General features: G+C 51.7%; 1 protein-coding gene across 5 annotated transcripts in view; it reads right to left on the bottom strand.

Annotated features, from left to right (window-relative positions):
* The window catches only part of dock6 (dedicator of cytokinesis 6), a 241,117-nt gene that overhangs the window by 53,889 nt on the left and 167,128 nt on the right, over positions 1-20,100 (bottom strand). For 4 of the 5 annotated variants that reach the window (XM_072491074.1, XM_072491076.1, XM_072491077.1 and 1 more), the window contains 7 exons: positions 18,927-19,084; positions 17,102-17,284; positions 7,278-7,404; positions 5,659-5,743; positions 3,897-3,993; positions 2,635-2,769; positions 1,966-2,118 (listed from right to left, as the gene is read on the bottom strand). In XM_072491074.1, coding sequence (XP_072347175.1) covers positions 1,966-2,118; positions 2,635-2,769; positions 3,897-3,993; positions 5,659-5,743; positions 7,278-7,404; positions 17,102-17,284; positions 18,927-19,084 — 938 coding nt within the window. The remainder of the gene's footprint in view (positions 1-1,965; positions 2,119-2,634; positions 2,770-3,896; positions 3,994-5,658; positions 5,744-7,277; positions 7,405-17,101; positions 17,285-18,926; positions 19,085-20,100) is intronic. The other variant, XM_072491075.1, reaches the window with a different exon arrangement.

Genomic DNA, 20,100 nt, shown 5'->3' with positions numbered 1-20,100 from the left:
AACATCACTCAATGGACCTTTGAGAAGGAACATTAATAAATTTGCAGAGTGGGCAAATAATGGGCAAATGAAGTTCAACATGGATAAATACGAGGTCGCCTGGGTCAACTACTGCTTGTAAGACGAGAGTCTAGGTGGGGTAGAGAAAGAAAGGGATCTCGGAGTAGAAGTTTAAATACACCAATCATCAAATGCTGTGTCACAGGTTAGCAATGCCACAAAAAAGCAAACCAAGCACTCGGGCATGTTTCTCGAGGGATAGAATGAAAAGGGTTGTTATGCTGAATTTATATCAGATCATGGCTAGACCACCGTTGGGTGCTATGTGCAGTTCTGGTCAGAATATACAAAGGATATAGAGGTACTGGAGAGAGTTGATAAGGATAATACCAGAATAGCAAAGGTTATTTTGACTGGCACAATATCCCCTCAATGAACTGCCACTGGTGAAAATGATGTGACAATTGAGCAAAGGTACACATATCATAAAAGGCCGGATCTCCTTGCTCTTGTTAAAAAGGTTTAGGGGTGACCTAATAGAGTTCTTGAAAATTATGAAAGATTTCAATAGAGCGGACACAGAGAGAATGTTTCTTCTTATGGGAAGAGTATAACTAGAGGTCATCAATGTAAAACAGTCGCCAAGAAATCCTACAGGAAATTCAGAAGACACTTCTTTACCTAAAGAGTGATGTCCATGTGGAACTCTCTCCCTCGGGGAGTGGTAGAAACCAATAGTATAGATGCATTTAAAGGGAGGTTGGACTAACATACAATGGGGAAGGGAATAGGAGGGTTATGCTGATAGATTTAGATAAGGGAAGGCGAGAGGATGCTCGAATGAGGCATTAATGGCAGCATTGGTCGGTTGGTAATCTGGGTGGTATGGAGGGTAAAACATCGTAAATTCATGTCTGGAATCATGTTCATTCTGACATATTGAATGAAAGTCGCTTCTACTTCACTGAACACGGATTGCTGTTCTGTTCATTCATGGGGTTAAAACACAAAACTGTCCTATCCCATATCCTATATAATCCGTTGTATACGGCCTTCATTTTAAAGCTAAATGTACCAAACACCTAGGGGGATCTACCGATGTGATATTCCGGTCCCACACCGGCGCACAGATTTCCTGGCGATGAGGGTTGCAGTCACCGGCAAATCTTGACAACGGCGGGGTCGGTAAATCCCGCTGGCGGGCCTCCTCCATCGCCAAAAGACACGCGGTGGGTTGGTCGATAAATCCCTCCCCTTGGCTACTCGACATACAACTAATCATCCACCTTGGTCATTCAGTAAATAATTCATTATCAAATAGTCACTTGGTCATGGTCACTTCATTCACGCAATGCACTTAGATGAAGTATTTTACATGTTGGCTACTACCCTGGAATCCCACACTGATTGGAAACATGACAACCAAGCATGATGTATTGGGACTGTACAGGTAGAGTTTCTGTGATAAATATCTGCCTTAGAATGTTACCAAAATAACAAGCCAAATAATTGCCTGGCAATCTTGCAGTAGTGCATCTGTTGGCGATGTTAGATCTGCATATTAAAATGTGCAGTCAGTCCCACCTCAAGGTAATGATTGCTGATGCTGCAGAAAGTTTCATGTGGAATTTCAACACCGCCAGATTAACGACAGTATGGGTTAGGCTCCAATTCCTTTGAATGACAAACAAACTTGCTGCTATATCCTGTTGTGCCCCTCCTCATGGCCTCTCTAAATAAGGTCAATTTAAAACCAGAGGGCAGTATTGTGCTTTAGACGCACAAGTGAAGTGATCAGAACCCATTTTACATGTAGATAACTTTCATTCAATATGTCAGAATGAACTGAACCCAGGTTCCAGACATGAACAGTGTTTTACCCCACCATGCCGCCCAGATTACAGCCCTTATAATCAGTGCCCACTCTCCAAAGTTCCATTTCGTTAAGATACAAGATGTACTTACATTGCCAATCTCAAAGTTCTGCCTCATCAGCAGGTAGAGTGAGGCGCTTGCATGGGCTCGAATGGTCCCCACGCTGCTGCTGCAGTGTCGCAGTAATCTCAAACACAGATCAGCGCAAAGCTCAGTGTCCTCCTCAAACAGCATTTCAGGAAACTACATAGAGATGACAGGAAAACCAATAAACCAGCAGAATGAGGGAATCAGCTCAGCACCTTCGAACACAAGACTGAGCCACAGTTACACAGAATGTTGTCGCAGGAATGGGGAAATAACTTAAACAGAGAAAACAAGCTCAGTGAAAAAAGTGTTACTGGTTTCTACCTTTTGAGAGATATTTCGAATAAAGAAGTAATCTATTTTTATTGAATGAAACAAAAATAATCAAGATTATATGTCAATAGCCAATGGCACAATACAAAATACATCATTTATTATAAATTTCATGGCACTCAAAGATGCATAGGATGAAGGCTTTTCTTAGCACTGCACGAGCGATAGTGTTCTTTGGCAGGGTTACACCCTGAATTTGACAACAGGACAATTGAAATCAGAAGGTCCCCTGGCTTTGGGCCTTAAATGGTCCTCACAGGTGCTAAGGGCAGAAAGATGTTGGGGAATAGAACTTATTTTAAACTAAAAACAGTTCCTAAGATTCACAAAGATGCTTACCTTAAAGACCAGTGCCCGCTGGGTGGCAAAGCAGTGTTGTAGGAAGAGGGCACTCTGGTTAGAGGTCATGGCGTGTAGAATGACCTTCAGCACTCCACTCAATACACTCTCTTTAGACTCCGACACCATAACTGTCTGTGCAATGGAAAACAATACAATCAATATGAGAGCTACTGCTCACTCACCATCAGCTCCAAACATTTCTGAACTATGAACAGCACCCATTTCCAGCTAGTTGCAACCCAGTTCATGATTTATCAGTTCATTGCCACAACGGTTTTGATGTAATTCATATGTACGTTATCTACCCTGTTCTTATCTCTTCATTTAATTCTTCCCATCCTAACCTACTCGTATTTACGGAATGGATATTGGGATAAGACGGGAAAGTGGAGTTGAGGATTATCACACCAGATCATCATGGTCTCATTGAATGGCAGAGCAGAGTCGCTGGGCCAAATGGCCTACTTCTGCTCCTTCATCTAATGTGCATATTATGGTCTTATGGCTTCGGTAATCATTTACTCCATTCTTATCCATGACAAGTACCCGGAATAGGTAGCACAAGTGGATAGCACTGTGGCTTCACAGTGCCAGGGTCCCAGGTTCAATTCCCCACTGGGTCACTGTCTGTGCGGAGTCTGCACGTTCTCCCCGTGTCTGCATGGGTTTCCTGCGGGTGCTCCGGTTTCCTCCCACAGTTCAAAGACGTGCAGGTTAGGTGGATTGGCCATGATAAATTGCCCTTAGTGTCCAAAAAGGTTAGGAGGGGATTGGGTTACGGGGATAGGGTAGAAGTGAGGGCTTAAGTGGGTCGGTGCAGACTCGATGGGCCGAATGGCCTCCTTCTGCACTGTATGTTCTATGTTCTAATTCCTTCCTCCTTTCCAGATATTGACCACTGGCTCTCGGCCTCCATTATATCACAGGTTTAAGTTCCAAACCATTCAGTTTCGTAACGTACGGCAAGGTTCACCAAATACAACTGACCATTCTGCCCTAAATGCCAAGCTGCTTCCGTTCTCCAACTCATCCCGAAAATGTCACAGCAAATCCTCAATCTGTGTTTTTCTTAAATCAAGCAACTGCGAAGCCAACAGTTCTCAGTGAGCTGACGTTATGAGGCGAAAGTTGTTCTTTGCTCAACTTTACTCTCATGTAACTCAAGCCTCTCAGATTCTTTGTCTCTGTCAGGAGTTAACCATGATGTAACTATTGCTCGTTAGCCAATAGCTCAGCCAGAATAAAGCCTATTTCTTTACCTGAACAATGATTTCAAGCGTGTCCAAAACCACGAGGTTAGCTTCAGTAACCAAGTTCCCATCTACAAGGGCATCGTGTTCCATTTCAGTCTTTGTCCTTCAGGGGGGGGTGGGGGGGGGGGGGGGGGGGGGGGGGAGGAGAGAGAGAGAGAGAGAGAGAGAGAGAGAGAGAGAGGGAGAGAGAGAGAGAAACATCAACCAGTGTCGATCTACAGAGCCCATACAGACACAACAATTGGCCAACAGGAACATTAGAAACCGTCCATCAAGCTTACTCCAGCGTCTTATTAGTTTCAATTTCTCTTTACAATTCTTATTCCTTGCCACTTCTGCATATCCCTTAATATCCGTGCTTCCAAAATAACTATCCATCTTCCTTTTAAATTTGTCTTCGCATCTTCGGCAAAGAAAAGCAGGGGGTTTGGGCACAAACAGCAGAGGCAGCTGAACGGATGGTCTCAATCTTCGTGACAAAGAAATCTACAAAACACCTTGCACTTTTTGCTGGGACAAGAGTGGAGGCAGCAGCAGAGAAAGATTCAAGGAGATGGTTAGTATTTGAATAAGGAATCAAGGTTATTCTTGCTCTTCAAGACGGTCATATAGCAGGAGCGAGGTTTTGGTGTTGGAGAGTTACCCTTAGGATTAATAGTTCTTTTTAAAAAAATGTATTTAACATTTTTTTATTTTATTTATAAAGAGTATCCATTTTTCCAATTAAGGGGCAATTTAGCATGGCCAATCCACCTATCCTGCACATCTTTGGGTTGTGGGAGCAAAACCCACACAGGCACGGGGAGAATGTACAAACTCCTCATGGACAGTGACCCAGGGCCAGGATCGAACCCGGGACCTCGGCGCCGTGAGGCTACAATGCTAACACTGCGCCACCGTGCTGCCCCACTTAGGATTAATAGTTACCCTTCATCAGGTTTGAGCATGAGGTCAAATGAGTGGCAGATATGTTCAACTTTGAGCTTGTTAAACTTGTGTGAGCAATGATGGGAACCATAATGAGGAACTATCAACTTCCATGGGGTTACCAGTGACCAAAAACTGAACTGGCCTAGCTGTATAAATACCGTGGCTACAAGAGCAGGTCAGAGGTTAGGAATTCTGCAGCGAGTAACTCACCTGCTGACTCTCCAAAGCCTGTCCACCATCTACAAGGCACAAGTCAAGAATGTGATGGAATACTCTCCACTTACCTGGAAAAGTGCAGCTCCAAATCCTTGGCAGTGTATCCTTTCTAAAGTCGGCCATCCAAACCAAACACAGTAATCCAGATGCAGACTGACCAGAGCTCTGGGCAACTACAGTCGCACTTTTACTTGCAAATGAATGCTGTTCTGGTTCAAATTTGAGTTAGTATCTGAGGTAGCTCTCTCGGTGTAGAGCCTCGGTTGAATTACTTTGAAACTGACATAAGAAGAGAAAGTTCGAGAAATACTCAGCAGGTATGGCAGCATTTGGGGCTACAACGACAGAGCTAATAAGTCTTAAGTCTGCAATTTGAGACGTCAACTGATTCTCTCCCCGTAGATGCTGCCAAACCTGCTGAGGATTTCCGGCATTTTCTGTTTTTATTTCAGAGTTCCAACATTTGCAAAAGTTTGCTTTTTAAAATTAATTTAGTACTGGTTCTATTACTTTTTAAATTTTTTTTTTAAATTTAGAGTACCCAATTGAACTGCTAATTGTGGGGAGGTGAGGGGGACGGGAGAATGTGCAATATTCCTGTTCTGCAGAAATAGCCACATACTTGTCAACCTTATCGGCATTCTGCCTCCAGTGAGTGATGTTCTTTCTCCAGCGAACGTTTTCCTGGCTTCCATATGGGCTCCTCTCTACAACAGATTGGAGAACATTAGATTTTGATTAACTGTCTGCACTTAAGCAAAAAATGGAACAAATTAATCTAAAATCCACTCTCAAATAGGTAGCCCAACTGAACCACAAAGTGGTTCCAGTAATGATTGAGATAACACTAGTCTGAAACACGGGGTTACGAACTGACTGTAGGAAGCAGTCAATGTCTTGTGTTTTACTTCACCCCATTACGCTCTTTCTCCAGCTCAGTGTCAAAAATACAAGGCCACAGAATGTCTTCAGCAACTGAAAGGAAATGAATGAAATGAAAATTGCTTATTGTCACAAGTAGGCTTCAAATGAAGTTACTGTGAAAAGCCCCTAGTCGCCACATTCCGGCGCCTGTTTGGGAGGCTGGTACGGGAATTGAACCGTGCTGCTGGCCTGCCTGGGTCTGCTTTCAAAGCCAGCGATTTAGCACGGAATAGAGACTAGAAGCTACAGTTGGATATCACAACTGTAGGTACTGATATTTTACCAATAAATGTCACAAACTCATGTATTAACTGAAGATCCCATTTACTTGCCAACACATGACAGCACATTACAGCTGTTGTTACTGGCCACATGAATTCTAATAAAGGTCTGAATAAAGTGGTGGAAGGATGCACTTATGGGTTCATCTCGCTTAAAAAAAAAGAATGAACTGGGATTGAGTGATAGCATGCACTGATCTGCATGCATGTGACATTAATGTACAATCAACTTCCCTCTCCTCTGTCCAAAGGCTTGGATGGTTAAGGTGTTGAAATAGCTAGGCAATTCAGTAGGTCCTAGGTTTATTCCCCCAATCACAGTTGCTGTCATACGATTAGCCTCAAGTGTGTCTGTGCCACTGTGCTACATGGCTACCAGTGACCTTTACCCGAAGTGGATGAATGCAGGTACAGAGTGGAAAATACTCACTTGTCCAGACTCTCACATGAACAATAGGCACTTAAGCAAGGTACAGAAAAGCAGCCAGTACCTGTGGGTACTTTACCGCACGCAGCCAGAGTTTGGACCTTCACCATTGAAGGAGGTAGTAAATCGATCTGAAGTCCCAACCCAACAAAAAAAAACGTACAGGCACAAAATGATGACTTTTGCCTGCATATGGAAGGTTAATAAGCGAATGCTAGGAATTCAGATTCATTGGAGGCCTGGGTAAATGATATGGCGGGGTTCATTAAACTGGAGCAGATAAAGTTTGCCCTGAGAGGATCGGCTCAAGGGTTCACCAGGCGGTGGCAGCCATTTCTCGACTACCTAGGGGAACGTTAGAGGGAAGACAGATGACCAGCAGCAGCAACCCAGGGGGAGGGGGGCGGGGGGCGGGGGGGGGTTAGTTTAGGTCAAAGGTAAAGGGGTTTTGTTACTTGTGTATTGTTTAAAATTTCTGTATTGTTATTGTTGCGTTTGCTTTGTAAGAGGGGAAAAACTGTTGTTTGGGAAAAAAATTTCAATAAAACATTTATAAAAAAAAAAGGAATTCAGATTCACGGAACGGAATTCAAACAGAGGCTAGCATACCTCGACTCCGGCGCACCATCTCTTGCCGAGCTCCAACAGTCCCGAGTATGGCCTCTTCCAGTCGTGCCTTCATATCTTGGGATTTCTTAAAAGTCAGGCTGTTAATCCGCTCAAAAGATTTCTTACCCTGAAACCAATCAATAGCAACTTCAAAGCTATTTAATTTTTAAAAATATAAATTTAGACTACCCAATTCTTTTTTTTTTCCAATGGAGGGTCAATTTAGCGTGGCCAATCCACCTACCCTGCACGTCTTTGGATTGAAGGGGTGAAAACCCACGCAGACACGGGGAGAATGTGCAAACTCCAAACAGTGACCCGGGGCCGGGATCAAACCCGGGTCCTCGGCGGCGTGAGACAGCAGCGCTAACCACCGCGCCGCCGTTGATAGCTATTTAAGGACCTCGCTGAGGTGCTTTTGCTCTTGTGGCCACTTGCCTTACTCCTTGTGTTATTTGGAGAAATGCTGGAGAATCGTCAGCAGCCAGAGACAGTGGACCGGTGTCTCACCTCAGTGAGTAACTGCACCAGGGAGCAGAACTGCCCACCAATGCAGTTAGACAGACATAATTCATTGCAAACCTCAGAGCAGAGTGGCTGTTTGGTGCCTGCAATTCTATTCCTAGATCCTCAAGAGGATTTTATGATCACAAATTTAAATATCTGAATGTTGTTCAGATAATGTTAATAGAATGACAAACATGTGTCTCATGCCAGGTCTACTTGGGAGGTATATCCACATCATAAAGGGATGATTAAAACCTCAATTACTAGGAGAGAGAGAGACTTGGGGGGGGGGGGGGGGGGGGGGGGGAGAGAAAGAGAGAGAGACTTGGGGGGGGGGGGGGAGAGAAAGAGAGAGAGACTTGGGGGTGGGGGGGTAAAGTGAGAGAGATAGTTGGGGGGGGAAGAGTGAGAGACTTGGGTGGGGGGGAAGAGAGAGACTTGGGGGGGGGGGGGAGAGAGAGAGACTTCGGTGGGGGAAGAGAGAGACTTGGAGGGGGGGAAGAGAGAGACTTGGGGGGGGGGGGGAAGAGAGAGACTTGGGGGGGGAGAGAGAGACTTGGGGGGGGGAGGAGAGAGAGAGACATGGGGGGGAGAAAGAGACAGACTTGGGGGGAGAGAGAGAGAGAGACTTGGGGGGGGGGAAGAGAGAGAGACTTGGGGGAGAGAGGGGGGGACTTGGCGGGGGGGAGAGAGGGGGGACTTGGCGGGGGGAGAGACTTTGAGGGGGGGGGGAGAGAGAGAGAGTCTTGGGGACGAGAGAGAGAGACTTGGGGGGGGACGAGAGAGAGATACTTGGGGGGGGATGAGAGAGAGAGACTTGGGGGGGGGTAAAGTGAGAGAGATAGTTGGGGGGGGAAGAGTGAGAGACTTGGGTGGGGGGGAAGAGAGAGACTTGGGGGGGGGGAAGAGAGAGAGACTTCGGTGGGGGAAGAGAGAGACTTGGAGGGGGGAGAAGAGAGAGACTTGGGGGGGGGGAAGAGAGAGACTTGGGGGGGGGAAGAGAGAGACTTGGGGGGGGGGGGAGGAGAGAGAGAGCCATGGGGGGGAGAAAGAGACAGACTTGGGGGGAGAGAGAGAGAGAGACTTGGGGGGGGGAAGAGAGAGAGACTTGGGGGAGAGAGGGGGGGACTTGGCGGGGGGGGGGAGAGAGGGGGGACTTGGCGGGGGGAGAGACTTTGGGGGGGGGGGAGAGAGAGCGTCTTGGGGACGAGAGAGAGAGACTTGGGGGGGACGAGAGAGAGAGACTTGGGGGGAGAGAGAGAGACTTGGGGGGGAAGAGAGAGACTTGGGGGGGGAGAGAGAGACTTGGGGGGGGGGGGGAAGAGAGAGACTTGGGGGGGAGACAGAGGGACTTGGCGGGGGGGGGGGAAGAGAGAGACTTGGGGGGGGACGAGAGAGACTTGGGGGGCGGAGAGAGAGACTTGGGGGGCGGAGAGAGAGAGACTTGGGGGGGGGGGAAGAGAGACTTGGGGGGGGGGGAAGAGAGACTTGGGGGGGAGACAGAGGGACTTGGCGGGGGGGGGGAAGAGAGAGACTTGGGGGGGAAGAGAGAGACTTGGGGGGGGGGGGAGGAGAGAGAGAGACATGGGGGGGGGAAAGAGACAGACTTGGGGGGAGAGAGAGAGTGAGACTTGGGGGGGGAAGAGAGAGACTTGGGGGGGGAAGAGAGGGGGACTTGGCGGGGGGGGAGAGAGGGGGACTTGGCGGGGGGAGAGACTTTGGGGGGGGGAGAGAGAGAGAGTCTTGGGGACGAGAGAGAGAGACTTGGGGGGGGACGAGAGAGAGAGACTTGGGGGGGGACGAGAGAGAGAGACTTGGGGGGGGGAAGAGAGAGAGACTTGGGGGGGGGGGAGGAGAGAAAGAGACTGAGGGGGGGAAGAGAGAGAGAGACTTGGGGGGGGGGTGGAGGAGAGAGAGAGACTGGGGGGGGGAAGAGAGAGAGAGACTTGGGGGGGGGAGAGAGAGAGACTGGGGGGGGGGGAGAGAGAGAGACTGGGGGGGAGAGAGAGAGACTTGGGGGGGAAGAGAGAGACTTGGGGGGGGGAAGAGAGAGACTTGGGGGGGAGACAGAGGGACTTGGCGGGGGGGGGGGGAAGAGAGAGACTTGGGGGGGACGAGAGAGAGACTGGGGGGGCGGAGAGAGAGACTTGGGGGGGGGGGGAGAGAGAGAGACTTGGGGGGGGAAGAGTGAGAGACTTGGGGGGGGAGAGAGAGAGACTTGGGGGGGGCGAGAGAGAGACTTGGGGGGGGGAGAGAGAGAGAATTGGGGGGGGGAAGAGAGAGAGACTTGGGGGGGGAGAGAGAGAGACTTGGGGGGGAGAGAGAGAGAAAGAGACTGGGGGTGGGAGAGAGAGAGAGACATGGGGGGGGAGAGAGAGAGACATGGGGGGGAGAGAGAGAGACTTGGGGGGGAGAGAGAGAGACTTGGGGGGGAGAGAGAGACTTGGGGTGGAGAGAGAGACTTGGGGGGGGGAGACAGAGGGACTTGGCGGGGGGGAGGGGGAGAGAGAGAGAGAGAGACTTGGGGGGGGGACGGGACGAGAGAGAGACTTGGGGGGGGGGGGGGAGAGAGAGACTGGGGGGGGGGGGAAGAGAGAGAGACTTGGGGGGGAGGAGAGAGAGAGACTGGGGGGGAAGAGAGAGAGAGACTTGGGGGGGGGGGGGAGGAGAGAGAGAGACTTGGGGGGGGAGGAGAGAGAGAGACTGTGGGGGGGGAAAGAGAGAGAGAGACTTGGGGGGGGGGTGGGAGAGAGAGAGACTGGGGGGGAAAGAGAGAGACTGGGGGGGGGGAGAGAGAGACTTGGGGGGGGGGAAGAGAGAGACTTGGGGGGGGGAGAGCGACTTGGGGGGAGACAGAGGGACTTGGCGGGGGGGGAAGAGAGAGACTTGGGGGGGACAAGAGAGAGACTTGGGGGGGCGGAGAGAGAGACTTGGGGGGGCGGAGAGAGAGACTGGGGGGCGGAGAGAGAGACTGGGGGGCGGAGAGAGAGACTGGGGGGCGGAGAGAGAGACTGGGGGGGGGGGAAGAGAGAGACTTGGGGGGGGAAAAGAGAGATTTGGGGGGGAGACAGAGGGACTTGGGGGGGAGACAGAGGGACTTGGCGGGGGGGGGGGAAGAGAGAGACTTGGGGGGGACGAGAGAGAGACTTGGGGGGGCGGAGAGAGAGACTTGGGGGGGCGGAGAGAGAGACTTGGGGGGGGACAGAGAGAGACTTGGGGGGGGGAGAGAGAGAGACTTGGGGGGGGGGAGAGAGAGAGACTTGGGGGGGGGAAGAGTGAGAGACTTGGGGGGGGGAGAGAGAGAGACTTGGGGGGGATGAGAGAGAGACTTGGGGGGGGCGGAGAGAGAGACTTGGGGGGGGAGAGAGAGAGACTTGGGGGGGGGAGAGAGAGAGACTTGGGGGGGGGAGAGAGAGAGACTTGGGGGGGGGGAAGAGTGAGAGACTTGGGGGGGGAGAGAGAGAGACTTGGGGGGGGGGGGGAGAGAGAGACTTGGGGGGGGAGAGAGAGAGACTTGGGGGGGAGAGAGAAAGAGACTGGGGGTGGGAGAGAGAGAGAGACATGGGGGGAGAGAGAGAGACTTGGGGGGGAGAGAGAGAGACTTGGGGGAGAGAGAGACTTGGGGTGGAGAGAGAGACTTGGGGGGGAGACAGAGGGACTTGGCGGGGGGGAGGGGGAGAGAGAGAGAGAGACTTGGGGGGGACGGGACGAGAGAGAGACTTGGGGGGGGGGGGAAGAGAGAGACTTGGGGGGGGGGGGAGGAGAGAGAGAGACTTGGGGGGGGGAATGAGAGACTTGTGTGGGGGGGGAGAGAGAGAGACTTGGGGGGGAGAGAGAGAGACTTGGGGGGGGCGACGAGAGAGAGACTTGGGGGGGGGAGAGAGAGAGACTGGAGGGGGAGAGAGAGAGACTGGGGGGGGAGAGAGAGACTTGGGGGGGGAGAGAGAGACTTGGGGGGGGGGGGAGAGACTTGGGGGGGAGACAGAGGGACTTGGCGGGGGGGAGGGGGAGAGAGAGAGAGAGACTGGGGGGGGGATGAGAGAGAGACTTGGGGGGGGGGAAAGAGAGACTTGGGGGGGGGGAAAGAGAGACTTGGGGGGGGGGAGGAGAGAGAGTGACTGGGGGGGGAATGAGAGACTTGTGTGGGGGGGAGAGAGAGAGACTTGGGGGGGGAGAGAGAGAGACTTGGGGGGGGGGGGACGAGAGAGAGACTTGGGGGGGGGGAGAGAGAGAGACTTGTGGGGGAGGAGAGAGAGAGAGACTGGGGGGGGGGGAAGAGAGAGAGAGACTTGGGGGGGGGGGGAGAGAGAGACTGGGGGGGGGGGAGAGAGAGAGACTGGGGGGGGTGAGAGAGAGACTTGGGGGGGGAAAGAGAGACTTGGGGGGGGAGAGAGACTTGGGGGGGGGAGAGAGACTTGGGGGGGGGAAGAGAGACTTGGGGGGGGGAGAGAGACTTGGGGGGTGAGACAGAGGGACTTTGCGGGGGGGGGGAGAGAGAGAGACTTGGCGGGGGGACGAGAGAGAGACTTGGGGGGGGAAGAGAGAGAGACTTGGGGGGGGGGGAGAGAGAGAGACTTGGGGGGGGAGAGAGAGAGACTTGGGGGGGGGAGAGAGAGAGACTTGGGGGGGGAAAGGGAGAGAGACTTGGGGGGGGGGGAAGAGTGAGAGACTTGGGGGGGGAGAGAGAGAGACTTGGGGGGGAGAGAGAGAGACTTGGGGGGGAGAGAGAGAGACTTGGGGGGGAGAGAGAGAGACTTGGGGGGGGAGAGAGACTTGGGGGGGAGAGAGAGAGACTTGGGGGGGAGACAGAGGGACTTGGGGGGGGGGAAGAGTGAGAGACTTGGGGGGGGGAGAGAGAGAGACTTGGAGGGGGAGAGAGAGAGACTTGGGGGGGAGAGAGAGAGACTTGGGGGGGAGAGAGAGAGAAAGAGACTGGGGGTGGGAGAGAGAGAGAGACATAGGGGGGAGAGAGAGAGAGACTTGGGGGGGGGGGGAGAGAGAGAGACTTGGGGGGAGAGAGAGACTTGGGGGGGAGAGAGAGAGACTTGGGGGGGGAGAGAGAGACTTGGGGGGGGAGACAGAGGGACTTGGCGGGGGGGAGGGGGAGAGAGAGAGAGAGACTTGGGGGGGGACACGTGACGAGAGAGAGACTTGGGGGGGGGAAGAGAGACTTGGGGGGGGGGAAGAGAGACTTGGGGGGGGGAGGAGAGAGAGTGACTGGGGGGGGGAATGAGAGACTTGTGTGGGGGGGGGACGAGAGAGAGACTTGGGGGGGGGAGAGAGAGAGACTTGTGGGGGAGGAGAGAGAGAGAGACTGGGGGGGGGGGGAAGAGAGAGAGAGACTGGGGGGGGGAGAGAGAGACTAGGGGGGGGAGAGAGAGAGAGTGGGGGGGGGAGAGAGAGAGACTGGGGGGGGGAGAGAGAGACTTGGGGGGGGGAGAGAGAGACTTGGGGGGGGGGAGAGAGACTTGGGGGGGGGGAGAGAGACTTGGGGGGGGAAGAGAGACTTGGGGGGGGGAAGAGAGACTTGGGGGGGGGAAGAGAGACTTGGGGGGGGGGGAAGAGAGACTTGGGGGGGGGAAAGAGACTTGGGGGGGGGGGGAAAGAGACTTGGGGGGGGGGGAAGAGAGACTTGGGGGGGGAAGAGAGACTTGGGGGGGAGAGAGACTTGGGGGGTGAGACAGAGGGACTTTGTGGGGGGGGGGAGAGAGAGAGACTTGGCGGGGGGACGAGAGAGAGACTTGGGGGGGGAAGAGAGAGAGACTTGGGGGGGGAGAGAGAGAGACTTGGGGGGGGAGAGAGAGAGACTTGGGGGGGGGGGAGAGAGAGAGACTTGGGGGGGGAGAGAGAGAGACTTGGGGGGGGAGAGAGAGAGACTTGGGGGGGAAAGGGAGAGAGACTTGGGGGGGGGGGAAGAGTGAGAGACTTGGGGGGGGGAGAGAGAGAGACTTGGGGGGGAGAGAGAGAGACTTGGGGGGGGAGAGAGACTTGGGGGGGGAGAGAGAGAGACTTGGGGGGGAGACAGAGGGACTTGGGGGGGGGAGACAGAGGGACTTGGGGGGGGGGGGGAGAGTGAGAGACTTGGGGGGGGGGAGAGAGAGAGACTTGGGGGGGGAGAGAGAAAGAGACTGGGGGTGGGAGAGAGAGAGAGACATAGGGGGGAGAGAGAGAGAGACTTGGGGGGGAGAGAGAGAGACTTGGGGGGGAGAGAGAGACTTGGGGGGAGAGAGAGACTTGGGGGGGGAGAGAGACTTGGGGGGGAGACAGAGGGACTTGGCGGGGGGGAGGGGGAGAGAGAGAGAGAGACTTGGGGGGGGGGGAACGAGAGAGAAACTTGGGGGGGGGGGGGGAAGAGAGACTTGGGGGGGGGGGAGGAGAGAGAGTGACTGGGGGGGGAATGAGAGACTTGTGTGGGGGGGGAGAGAGAGAGACTTGGGGGGGGGGAGAGAGAGAGACTTGGGGGGACGAGAGAGAGACTTGGGGGGGGGGGGGAGAGAGAGAGACTTGTGGGGGAGGAGAGAGAGAGAGACTGGGGGGGGGGAAGAGAGAGAGAGATTTGGGGGGGGGGGAAGAGAGAGACTGGGAGGGGGAGAGAGAGAGACTGGGGGGGGGAGAGAGAGACTTGGGGGGGGAGAGAGAGACTTGGGGGGGGAGAGAGAGACTTGGGGGGGGGAGAGAGACTTGGGGGGGGAAAGAGAGACTTGGGGGGGGGGGGGAGAAGAGAGACTTGGGGGGGAGAGAGACTTGGGGGGTGAGACAGAGGGACTTTGCGGGGGGGGGGGGGAAGAGAGAGAGAGACTTGGCGGGGGGACGAGAGAGAGACTTGGGGGGGGAAGAGAGAGAGACTTGGGGGGGGGGGGGGAGAGAGAGAGAGACTTGGGGGGGGGGGAGAGAGAGAGACTTGGGGGGGGGAGAGAGAGAGACTTGGGGGGGGAAAGGGAGAGAGACTTGGGGGGGGGAAAGAGAGAGAGACTTGGGGGGGGGGAAGAGAGAGAGACTTGGGGGGGAGAGAGAGAGACTTGGGGGGGAGAGAGACTTGGGGGGGAGAGAGACTTGGGGGGGAGAGAGAGAGACTTGGGGGGGGGGGGAAGGAGAGAGAGAGAGACTGGGGGTGGGAGAGAGAGACATGGGGGGGAGAGAGAGAGACTTGGGGGGGGAGAGCGAGAGACTTGGGGGGGGGGAAAGAGAGAGACTTGGGGGGGGGGAGACAGAGGGACTTGGCGGGGGGGGGGGGAAGAGAGAGACTTGGGGGGGACGGGACGAGAGAGAGACTTGGGGGGGACGAGAGAGAGACTTGGGGGGGGGGGGAGGAGAGAGAGAGACTTGGGGGGGGGGGAAGTGAGAGACTTGTGTGGGGGGGGGGAAGAGAGAGAGACTTGGGGGGGGGGAGAGAGAGAGACTTGGGGGTGGGGAAGAGAGAGAGACTTGGGGGGGGGGGGAGGAGAGAGAGAGGCTGGGGGGGGGAGAGAGAGAGACTTGGGGGGGGGAGGAGAGAGAGAGACTTGAGGGGGGAGAGAGAGAGAGACTGGGGGGGAGAGAGAGAGAGACTGGGGGGGAGAGAGAGAGAGACTGGGGGGGAGAGAGAGAGAGACTGGGGGGTGGAGAGAGAGAGACTGGGGGGGAGAGAGAGAGAGACTGGGGGGTGGAGAGAGAGAGACTGGGGGGGTGGAGAGAGAGAGACTTGGGGGGGGGAGAGAGAGAGAGAAAAAAAAACCTCAATTACTAGGGGCAGCACGGTGGCACAGTGCTTAGCACTGCTGCCTCATGGCGCCGAGGACCCGGGTTCGATCCAGGCCCTGGGTCACTGTCCGTGTGGAGCTTGCACATTCTCCCCATGTTTGCGTGGTATCACCCCCACAACCCAAAGACGTGCAGGTTAGGTGGATTGGCCATGCTAAATTGCCCCTTAATTGAAAAAAAATAATTGGCTACTCTAAATTAAAAAAAAACCTCAGTTACTTTATTAAGAACAAAACAATACCGCACAGGAACAGGCCCTACGGCCCTCAAAGCCTGCACTGATCACGTTTCCTATCCCAACCAACCCCGCCTTATCCTTCTATACCCCATCTGTTCATGTGCCTACCCAGATAAGTCAACTTCTCCCGTACACCTCCACTGAACCCTTCCCCCCTCACCTTGAACTTGTGCCCCTTGTAATTGTCATTTCTGCCCTGGGAAAAAGCCTCCAACTGTTCATCCTATCTATACCCCGAATAATTTTCTAAACTTTTATCAGGTCGCCCCTCATCCTCTGTCTCTCTCTAGGGAGAACAATCCCAGTTTATTCAATCTCTCCTCATAGCTAAAAGTATATGTAAAATGCCATAGCCTGCAGGTGTAGGGAACAGCAAGGGTGGAGACATGGAGAGGTAAGGAATAGATGATGACTTCAAGCTTGTGGGCTTTAAAAACCTGACAAATTATTGGAGGAAGTAAAGGATCTGGCACGAGATCCAGAAGTTGTTCTGATCCTTAGGATAATCTATGGATCACGATTCTAATCCAGAGACTGTTCCAATCAAGGGCTTTTACAACACAAAGACTCTGGTGGAAGGGACTGGCAGCTTTTCAGTCTGCAGTCCTGTAGTTTCACAAACCGTTTCATTAGCATTGAGGTTCAGGCACCGACACAAACGTACATAATCCACACATAAAACTTCTTTAGCTTTTCAGAAATCTGTTGTGTGAATGATCAGAGTCTAGCTTTGGCCAGGATGCATTTATACGAGTACGCCTTTGATGTCAGGAGGTAAATAATTTTTTAAAAATATTAAGCTCCTTAGGTCTTATGGTTCAATAAGACGCACTGTTGCCATTTTCAGTATGGAGGAAGTAAAACATATATCCTTTTGATAGATGGGGGCCACAGAAAATCATGAGTTTAATGGGGCAGTACCAATGAGGAAGTGGCAGGGATTTGAAAGATGACAGAGATTCCTAACATAACATTGATTGCAACAATTCTCATTAGTTATTTAACATAATGCTCCTTTTATTTGGGTTAACTTTCTGGTCTTCTTCCGACAGCAAGCATGCTCATGGTGCTCTATCATAGTCACACCATTTGTCAAATTTTGCCTGATTACGCTCCTTGTGACATATTTACTGCTTTAAAGGTGCTATATAAATGCAAGTTTTTGTCACTTGTCAACTCGCTATGTCTGACTCAAAGAGAGAATAACAAATACAACGTACACCTTAATGGACCATATATCTGACTTTGGCAGAAGAAAATGTAGAGCCTTTACTGAAACTGAATTGTAGTCACAGACACCCACTCACAAATGACAGGCCCCACAGCTCCTTGTGCTTACCTTGTATTCGAAGCAGGATATGCAGAGATACAGCAAGTCCAGCAGTCGGTTCAGATGGACCACCGACAGGTCTGTGAACCACTTCTGCAGGATCTCCTCATCTGCGTTCTTCAAGACCCAGAGGAAACAGATGAGAAGGATACGACTTGATTCGGCCGACAGGGTGGAATACTGCCGGCTGGGCTACACGGGCAGAGGAATTTGTATTACAGCTCGTCCAGCTTCAGTACATATCACAGCAGTCAAAGTCTGTTTTCAGACTTTTGTCAGAAGGGCTGGTAAATGAGTATCACTGGAGGTCAGGGAGTCTGTCCACTTAAAATAATTCCTCCCACCCTCCCCCAAGCAAAAATAAGCTGAAACAAATTCCTATTGTACATGGCATTGGTAAGTTGTGGCAGCGTAACACAGCAAGTTGATACCAGGGTTTGGAGTAGCAAGATGTGTCTACTTTTACAATACCTTTGTGGTTTTCCAGTCGCACCTCCACGAAAGAGAAGGTGGTTGGTGGTGAAGGAGGGGAATAAATGTAAAAGTAGCCACAGCCCCAGAGGGCTGCTCTTCCTTTTGAGAGCTGACTGGTGGTGATTTAACCTGAGGGCCACCATACCTCAAGCGAGGGGCAAGGTTGAGCAGTCCAAAGATGTTCAAGTTATAGGTGTATTGGCCATGCTAAATCGCCCTTTAGTTTCCTGCAGGGATAGGATGGAGGGGTGGGCCCAGGAAGGGTGCGCTTTCAGAGGGTCAGTGCAGGTCTGATGGGCCGCATGGCATCCTTCTGCGATGTAGGGATTCTATCATTCTGAGGCGGTGTCTTCATAAATGACCTCAGCTTTCTACGGGAATTGAACCTGCCCTGGGAGTATGGCTCTGCATCATGAACCAGCCCTTCGTTCGACTGAGCTAACCAATACCCGGTTGAAGGAGAGGAATAAAACAATATGTAAATAAGGGCAAAGATGATCATTCAATATCAAGCAAATGACTGCGGATGCTGGAATCTGAAACAAAAACAGAAAATGCAGGACAATCTCAGCAGGTCTGACAGCAGAGAGAATGGAGCTGACATTTCAAGTCTGGATGACTCTTTGTCAAAGCTCCCTTCTCTCCCCAGATGCTGTCAGACCTGCTAAGGTCATTCAATTATGCGTCAGTCTATAAATATCAACACTAACCCCACCCCGTTAAGAGATTCCAGGTGTTTGTCAACTGATCCCAGCTGCTCTACCCAGAAGTCCATTCCTCGTGTCAATCGCCCTGAAAAAACTGAACTGGTTCAAAATGTCTTTCTTTATCTGTTTCTTCACAGATTTTCCTGGCACAACTTGAACAGAACATTAACCGAATTGTTGTGACATCTGGGTGGACAACCTGTCAGCTTGCTCAGCAGGGAAATGGTGATCAGAGAGGGAAATACTTGTGCAAGATTTGATTTCATTTTTCTGCATCTTCTCCGCAATCATTTCAACAATTTTTACAGATAGTCCTTTGTATACATAATTAATGTCACAAAAACATAGCCACTTTGAGCTTGATACCAAATGCACAAAGGACAAAGTTACTGGGGCAAAATACACGCACAGCAAAGGGGAGTGGACAGGAATACCCGATTCAGATACGTTCACAATGTAGAACAGCGAATCAATCTGAAAAGCACCAAGGGCGGAATTCTCTAGCCACACTACTTTACCGAGTGGTCACCCAGCTTTGCCTTTAAAGGTGTGTTTGACCCCTTTAACTGTGAGGCATCAAACGGTCAAAATAAATAAACAATCACTGGAACAAGTTCATACAGATGATCCATTATCACTGATTGGTATCCTACCAGAACAGGAAGCTGGAATGGGGAACCTCTGTTGGGGTGAGGTACAGGCGACCCTGCTATTGCCATGGCGATTGTCTGACTGATCATGCTGCTGTTTTCAGCGTCCACTTCATCCATCGTCGAGGCAGTGAAACGGCCCTTTTGGTTGCCATTTTCTGCTGGGGAGGGGAAGCAACAAGTATTTACTTCAGAACTTTGTGAAGAGATAAAGACAAGTGATTAGCTTTCAATTCCCACCATGTTTCACAGGCTTGTTTGCTGGGGCGTAACGTGGGTAGATAGTAATCACCACTATCCCAGACACCGCTCACAATCACGTCAATCATCATCTTTTCATCTCTGATTTTAATCTCTTCTGGGTTTTTTTCCCTTCTTCGGCCAACCATTTTTGTTTCTACTCGGGGGTTTTTTTTTTTGAAGGCCTGAAATCCTTTTATTTCCTTTCTAATTCCCTTGGTCCTCACAGCCTTTCTCCAATTCCGATTGATTGCTCCCAGGTCCGTCTGTTCTCAAATTCCTCCATGGCCTTGCCACTTCCTAGTTCTGTGACCTCCTCCAGCCCTATTACCCTCAGGGATTTCTGCATATTACCAAGTCTGGCCACTTGTACATCCCTGTTGTTCTTCACTGCACCGTTGATGGTCATGTCGATTAGGAAAGAGTTAATGTTCCCAGTATTTAAATTAGAACTGGGGTCTTAATCGTTTAATATTTTGCACTTATTATTTAATAGACTGCGCCAATATATAAAGGGGATACAGGTGGCACTGTTTTGTTGATGGAGAACTGAACACAATAAATTTGGAGTTGAAGAAGTCAAGACTTGCTTCCTGGTTCTTATTGTGTAGCTACCATCGGAGCTGAACAATGCCTTCAGTTGCTTAGACCCGAAACCTCTCTGCCTCTTCTCCTCCTTTAACATGTTGATTAATATGTAGCACTCTGGCCAAGGTGCTTTCCTACGTTAAAGAAGCTTTATAAATGCGGTTTTGAGCTTTCCATGGTAGATATCCTGTCTGCACTAACCAAGAGAGAAGATGATCAAATCACTGCAACTCTGTGTGCTCTGACATTTTAAAAAACTTATTCTTTCATGGGTGTGGGCCAGCATTTGCTGCCTAACCCTATTCGCCCTTGAACCGAGTGCTTTGCCAAGCCATTTCAGAGGGCAGTT

This window comes from Scyliorhinus torazame, chromosome 27, assembly GCF_047496885.1.
Source record: "Scyliorhinus torazame isolate Kashiwa2021f chromosome 27, sScyTor2.1, whole genome shotgun sequence".
In the NCBI taxonomy this organism is placed as follows: domain Eukaryota; kingdom Metazoa; phylum Chordata; class Chondrichthyes; order Carcharhiniformes; family Scyliorhinidae; genus Scyliorhinus; species Scyliorhinus torazame.
The sequence above is the reverse complement of the archived record's forward strand: the minus strand, read 5'-3'. Positions and strand labels throughout refer to the sequence as shown.